General features: G+C 41.9%; 1 protein-coding gene across 1 annotated transcript; it reads left to right on the top strand.

Annotated features, from left to right (window-relative positions):
- Nucleotides 1-2,558: 2,558 nt before the first annotated feature.
- On the top strand, nt 2,559-3,795 carry LOC113746929 (trace amine-associated receptor 1-like). Its single transcript, XM_027284533.1, has one exon. It carries the CDS (start codon nt 2,603-2,605, stop codon nt 3,509-3,511), a length of 909 nt encoding a protein of 302 aa, XP_027140334.1. The 5' UTR covers nt 2,559-2,602; the 3' UTR covers nt 3,512-3,795.
- Nucleotides 3,796-7,856: the final 4,061 nt, after the last annotated feature.

The following is a 7,856-nucleotide window of genomic DNA, read 5'->3' as shown; positions in this document are numbered from 1 at the left end:
GTCTATGTTGTCTTTTGGATTCATATTTTATTTGGAAATGTATCTCTCTCTCTCTCTCTCTCTCTCTCTCTCTCTCTCATTTTAGGTGACTTGCCCCTTCCTCTTCCCACTTTGATTGTTTCCACCTGTTCCCCACCGCCTTAAATGTGTATACTTTGTCTGCATTTCCCTTTGTTTTGTGCCAGTCAGGCTGCAGGTTTTCGTTCCAAGCAATAGCAGCACACCAGACTTAATCAACTAATCTCAGTATTCATACAGTCAGACTGTGTGCTTCTGATTGGCTGGAAAAAAAACTGCTGCCACACAGCCCTTTGTGGAGTAGTTTGGACATGCCTTGTCTACTCAATGCCATGCTTTCATGCCCAAATCAGGTTTTGTCCTTTTGTTGCTTGTTTTGCAAACGATTAAGGAACGCAAGGATTTACTTGCAAACCATGATAATTGGCTCATAAGCCGATTTCGGTTACTAAGGCCAGTGTTACTGGAGTTGTGCGCAGAGCTGCGGCCGGCCCAAGAGCGCAACGGGGGCCGGCGAGTAGCTCGGGGTTGTGCTGACTACGCTGGGGTTCCTGGCAACAGGGGAAATCCAGCGGGAGCTGTTTATCTAAGTAGGAAACATTTTCATTCCATCAATGTTCAAATCATATGTGATGCGCGAATGCAGCTATCAACATCGTGGCAAGGTGGCCTGGTTCAACGGACGACTCATTCATTATGACTAACAGCATGGTTGGGAACAGGCTGGAGGCTGGCACGGTGCGCGATGGGTGGCTTCTATTCGTTAAATTGTCCCGTATGTACATACGGGACAATTAAACGAATAAGCTCTTTACTTACCCAGAAGCCGTGCCAGTATGCCAATGCACATTTGGGCATGTGGCATTCAAATATCAAGTTTTTGGTTTTCTTTATTTTCTGCTGGTGAAATTAGAGCTGCAGGGCTTTCTAAGAAGCCCCTGATTGTCTCCCTGTGTTCAGTATTCTTGTCAGTAAAAGCGGGCGTAAAATGTCAGCCGCAGCGCCACACCTGTCCACACCTGTGTGTGTGCTGCTCGGATCCCACGGCATTTACAGCCTCACACACACGCTACCACTCACGTCTTTTTTGGTCATATTTATTCCTGTTGACAGGGTACCAAACAGAATCTCCACTTCATTCACTAGAATCTCGAGCTCAGACTCTGTAAAATTCCTTTTCTTTCCTTTGTTCATCGCGTCATCTGATTGGACAAAGAGGTGAATCTCAGGTCCTGGGCCTATTTAAATAGATTTGCATATGTAAATAGGGGCGTGGACAGGGAGGAGTTGCACGTGTGCTCAATTCCACGTTGATTGGGATGTACAAAAGGAATGTGCTTGGATCCATGCGTACGCACACTTTGACACATCTGAATATTTTTGTGTGTACGACAGTTTCTGGGTTTTGGCGTATTTCATGTGGAAATCCACGCAAGTATTCGTACATGAGGCCCCAGGAGGAGAAGCATGCTGCAGCCCATAACAGACAAACAAAGGCCCACACTCAGCACCCAGCTGCCCCTGTACAGAACCCAGCGTCCTCAATCCAGAACCCAGCAGCCCCCACTCAGCACTCAGCAACCCTTGCACAGAACCCACGGCCCCCCACTCAGCACCCATTTATTAATTATGGACACAAGACATATGCAGGCATTTTCTGCTTTTGAAACCTAAGTGTAGGCTACTGTCATGGTCTGTGTCTTTTGTTTCCTGTTTCTGGCCCAATGTGGACATGGGGGGCGTGGCTCAATGTGGGCATGGCTCAACGTTGAGGCACGCCCCGATCTGCAGGAGGCAGCCAGGGGTACTTGGCTAAATGTGTTGAAGATAACGAAGCATACATATGTCTGCTCAAAGGTAAGGACGAACATTTAACGTTAACTACGTACTGTGTTGTCTAGAACTAGAGGCAGGAACATAAATTGGACCAAAGTTATACCATGACAAAGATATCATTGCCAGAATGTTACCCTCTAAGCTAAGTTCAGCGAGCACTTTAGCTTTAGCCAAGATTAGTTAACGTGTTAGCTCACGCTAGCTATATTAGATGTTGTTGTGTTAGGTCTCAATTCTTGGAGCTCCCTAACCTTGGAATAGTCCACGAGTGACCCGCCATCAGAGGGCCCCTGCTGGCTGGCCCAGTGCCAGTGTTCGGGCAGGAGGCTCCTCCGGCACTGCGGGTCCGGACCTCTCAGGGCTGGGAGAGACAGCGCAAAGGGCGGATCCGCTCCCACGCTTCCTCCCTGTGCCCACAGCTCCGGTGATTAAACTCCCCTGAAGCCACTCCCTTGACCATGATATGCTAATGAGCCCAGAACAATAAGAGTAGAATATACAGCTCAGTGGCACAGAGACTGTGCAGGACTCCTATCAGAAAAGATGCACGGACCAAACAGGTATGATATGAAACATACAGAGCACTAAAATTAACTGATAAGCTCTCCCATGATATAAAGCATGTTATTGCAAATGTTATCTCACTATTAATGATCTTTTATGCATGGAATCTAACTGCTTTGTCAACAGATCTGATGATGTTTTTGAGGACAAACATTTCTGCAATCAATCAACAAATGTATCTGGCATGAGCACCTTCACCACCACCACATATTTATTATGTGTTTCTGTTGGCTGTTTATCAGTTCTTATAATGTTTGGAAACCTTCTTGTAATAATCTCCATCATTTACTTCAAACAGCTCCACACTCCTACAAACTACCTCATTCTGTCTCTCGCTGTAGCTGACCTGCTTGTTGGCCTTTTAGTTTTGCCTTTTAGCACCATACTGGCTGTAAGTTCATGTTGGGATCACCAAGATTTACTCTGTGAGGTACGAACCACCTTTGATATCTTTCTGTGCACATCCTCTATTTTGAACTTGTGCTTCATTTCTGTTGATAGATATTATGCTGTGTGTCAGCCTCTGAGGTACAGAGCTAAAATAAATGTCCGTGTTATTGTGATCATGATCCTGGTGAGCTGGATTGTTCCTACACTAAATGGAATGATCCACGCAATTATTGGAGTACACGAAGGCCAGTCTAACAGAAAATGTGTTTTAATTCAAAATATGAATTCAGCAAGTACAGGACCTGTCCTTTCTTTTTACATTCCAGCTATCATCATGTTAATCACCTACTTAAAGATTTTAATGGTGGCACAGAGACACGCACGCAGCATCCAAAACACGACCTGTCAGAGTAAAAAGTCTGAAAGTAAGATGGAGAGAAAAGCCACCAAAACGTTGGCTATTGTAATGGGAGTTTTTCTCACCTGTTGGACTCCTTTCTTTCTTTGTAGGACCTTTAACCCTTTCACTAATTTTATAATTCCAGATGCTGTGATTGCTATATTTAAGTGGCTTGGGTGGTCAAATTCAATGCTCAATCCATTGATCTATGCCTTCTTTTACAGCTGGTTTCGATCAGCTTTCAGAATGATTATTTCAGGGAAACTATTTCTGGGTAATTTTACTAAGTCAAAGCTCTTTTGACTCTGCACTGAAATGTAAATTCATCTGTACTTTGGTTCAGAAATTACATCTTCCACTACATGCATGCTTTACTATGCATGTACGTACCTGTATGTACAACTCAGTGTACCAATAGCACCGGCATAGCTGTCAACATTTATGTTTTAAAATATGCAAGTATTTAATGCCAATGGGTTGACTTTTGTGTTATGTGTGTATTGTGTGTCTAGATTGTGTTTCATAGTTAGGGCCCAAGCATGGGGTGCGAGGCCCTATTGAATTTCGAATGTTTATTTTTTTTTCGTTTTTATTTTTATTTTTCTCCCTAAAAGTAAATCGCATTTTAGATGGCCTATATGTACTCGAAAACTCACGAAAATAACTGAAAGCCTTTGTCTTCTGTGTTTTTTTGGGTTTTTTTGTGCAGCTTCATAGGGCAAAACAAAACCTCTTATCTTATCACAACCTTTAAGGCCTCCCACAAAGTTGAGTCTGAGACATGGCCTGTGTCTTTAAAAGCCAGATAGTCCTTTATCGAAAATGAGCATTTTTTTCAAAAATATTTTGTCATTAAGAAGACTTGGATTAAATCGCCAATTATAGTGTTTTTTTCTACCCAAAGTCTATACCTATAGAAACCGAGCTGTGGTCTGAAATTAAGATGCTGTGATATTTAGATGACTTAGTAATTTCTATTAGCTTAGAATCAATAAAAAATAGTCATTCCTTGTGTATGTATTGTGAACTTGTGAGAAGAAAGAATATTCTTTCTCTGTGGGATTGTGAATCCTCCAGATATCAACCAGGTTAAGCAACTTCATCAGATTATTTAACACATTTGTGGGGTCTCAAGGACTAACTGGACGGCATGAAGACCTGTTCAAAATCTAAAACGCAATTGAAATGACCATCTGCAATCAAGTTGGTTGTTGCTAGGTCAGGTATTAGACGGAAAACACCTCAGGAAAAAAACAAGATTGTCAAAGTTTGGTGCATATAAATTAAGGAGGGTAATGTGAACAGTCAAAATGGTACGAGTCATCATTTATAAAATGACCATTTGGATCTATTTTAGTTGAGATATGTTGAAGGGAATATTCTTTTTAATTAAAATTGCTACACCACGTGCTTTGGCTGAAAAAGTTGACTGAAAGATTTGTCCTATCCAGCTACACCTCAGTTCTTTTCTTGCAAAAACAAGATATCAGCATGCAAATCACATAAGTGGGAGAATATCTTGGCTCTTTTGGATGGGTTATTTAAACCTCTGACATTCCAAGAAGTTAAATTAATAATGTTATTTACCATACAATCATTCTTTGGGCCACTCATGACACCCCACCAACATAGAAATGCAAGATGGCATTGTATACAAACAAAATATGATGAGTACAGCATGAACCAAACTGAAAGAAAATACCCCCCAAACTCCCTGTTTTTCCTTCCTTAAAGAAACGGGCTAATGTAAACCCCACATAGCAGCAGAGCTGCTAAGAAAGCAGCCTATACATGCAGTAAAGAAGCACAAAAGCAAAAAACAAACTAACACCTTATCCTCTGTCTCAGCCCCTCACCACCCTCCTGTAGGTGAATTGTCAACACTGTTTTTGAATCAAGCATATAGCATTCTATAACCTATTTTTAAGTTTCCAAAATAATTAGGAATAAGAAACGTGAAGAGTCCTTTTTCCTTTTTTTTTGTCATCTAGAGCAAATAATGTCTTTGTAACTTATGAGCCAATCGTAGTGACAACGATCCTAAGTAACTAACAGGACGTTACGCAGACATCATAACGTTAAGGCATCATAACTGAACATAACCTCTGAGTTCTATAATTATTGCAAAAACATGAAAACATGTCAGCTTTTGCTTCACCGTTCATTTGGTCCATTTGTCCATAATAAAAAAGAATATATATTAGGGCTGTCAATCGATTAAAAAAAAACTAATCGCGAAAATTTCTGTAATTAATCGCGATTAATTTATCAATAAATGTATCAATAAATTGATTGCATTTTTCTGAGCCTGAAGCTTATAATGAATATGTATTTATGTAAAATTATCAAATTTATGTAGAATAAACACAGAGAAGGTATATTTAAATTCATTAATTTTATTGGCTTAAGGTGCATATATGCACAGTGCTAACAGAAAAAAGCCAGAATGAGGAAATATACTGATGAGTGCCACACTCCTGTAGTGTAGACTGGCAAGGTCCCGTGGAGGTAATTTCAGCAGGGTGTTTTGCTTTGAGGTGATATGTTAAAGTTCTGTTACTCTTGTGGAATTTGAATTCAGCTTTGCAAACTGTGCAAATTGCCTTGTTTTTGTCCAGCGAGCCGTTGGGCAACTTTTTAAAATGAAATGTTCCCCCTAAAAGTCCATCCTTATCCATCTTTCCGCCATAGACTCTCCTTTAGTTAGGATAGATCATAGACATATACATAGACGCCTCATTGAGCACGTTGGTCCATTGCTGCAGTACATTAACACGTCCGCCATATTGGATGTGGCAGATCTGCCCGTAAACTAATACAAGCAGGGCCGGTTTTAGCTATGGGCAATGTAGGCGACCGCCCAGGGCGCAGTCTCCGTGAGGGCTTTAAGTTAATGCCTCTTATACACCCATTAACACACACACTAATATATCTGGGAAACAAAGTTCTACTTTGCCACATCCAAAATGGCGGCGACGTCGACGTACGTTCAGCGCTCAAAAAGGTTATGGGTCAGCCGCCACCGGAAGTAAACAAAACCGCGTTGTGTGACTCATCCATATCCCGTCACGTTGTGGTACCTGGGTCATTCGGTGCGGTCAGCTGCTGTATGTCAGCATAGGTGACTGCATCTTTCAATGATTCAAAATTATAGTTTGACCAGCATGAGTAAAATCAGACACGCAGGTGATAGAAACCCATGCGGATGCCGGCCTCCTTAAGCTTCAGTCAAACTGCATTAATTCCTGTGTGTCCTTTATCACGTCTGCTGTAAGATGCTGATGCGCTGCCATTAGAGTTGTCACGATACCAAAATGAGTAACCACGATACTATACCAGACAAAGTATCACGGTTCCGGCTATTATCGGATACTGCAGCCTTTTTTTATTATTATTATTTTATGAACTGCAATGTATTTGTACAAGTTATAAATACTTATTAATTATTTTATGTTGTTTGGTGCATGATAAACATAATAGCTTGAAGTAAGAATTAGACTGAAACAAGTTTGAAACGTGTTTTTTTTTTTTAACAAATTAGTGGTGCCACTGACACGGCTGTGCAGACTCGCCGCTCGTGCCCGCTGTTTCTGCCATGGTGAGCGTGTTGTCTCGTGTTTGTGACTGTAAGCCGTGTGCGGGTCTGAGCGACAGAGAACTTTAGCTTGTTGTTTGTTTTTGAAGCGGAGTTCATTCTTGCCGGCAGAAACACACAAACAGCCAATCAGGTAACAGACGGGCGGACCCAGCGTGCTGAAACAGCCTATCATATCCCCGGAAGTCACCAGTAACAGGCAAACAGCCAATCATTCAGCAGCTGTGTAGTTTGGTGCAGTAGTTGCCATGTTAGTTTGTTCACAAGGGAGTAGCATGCAGTGAGAAACCGGGAGGGGAGCAGAGGTGGCCGCTATGTAGCGGCAATTTCTAGTATAGTAGGTTAAAAAAAGTAGGAACCGTTGCGATTTGGCACCGCAGGGTACCGTGTATACCATGGGTATCGTGCAACTCTACTGCCCATTGTAATTTAGCGGACCTTCGTTGTGAGCCACCTGGATATTTCTCTCTTTCATAGCGTTGTGGTGATCCTGGTAATCATGATTCGTGTCCGTGCCGATGTGTGGGCACAGTCCACTTTAATTCCCCGGGGGAAATGCTCAGCTTCCAGGAGTTTAGGTAGCAAGTTAGACAAAAATGTAGTTGGAGTTTATTTTGTACACGCAGGTCATCGTAACTTTTTTCTAGCTCGGCCAGGTGCCCGTGAAACTCTCTGTGCCATTCTTCTAGGTTTATAATCTTGGAGGTGAGGTCTTGGAGGTGACAGTATTTTTAGCTAGTTGTAATGTAATTAATGATGATTCTGTGTTAAACAAATGTAACAATGAAATGTTGAAATGAGTGTAACCATAAGAAAAGAGTGTTATTATAACTGAAAATCGGACTACTGGAATTGTGAAATCATTGCAATAGTTGGTAGCTAAGGTGAAATAAATACTAATAGCTGGGGGTTGAGCAAGAAAACTAAGCAACTGGACTGGAGAGGGGTGAGAAGGAAGGGGTCAAGTGAAGCAAGCAGGACATCTGGATGACAAGAGGAGGATAGATTGTGAACATGACACTGCTGCCTGATATGGTTAGAATCCGCCAAATG

This window comes from Larimichthys crocea, chromosome XI (assembly GCF_000972845.2).
Source record: "Larimichthys crocea isolate SSNF chromosome XI, L_crocea_2.0, whole genome shotgun sequence".
Classification (NCBI taxonomy): Eukaryota; Metazoa; Chordata; class Actinopteri; family Sciaenidae; genus Larimichthys; species Larimichthys crocea.
This window is presented reverse-complemented; position numbering and strand designations above follow the sequence as displayed.

Excerpts from the sequence above, each read along its gene's own strand:
- LOC113746929 (XM_027284533.1), top strand. The coding sequence starts at position 2,603 with ATGAGCACCTTCACCACCACCACATATTTATTATGTGTTTCTGTTGGC.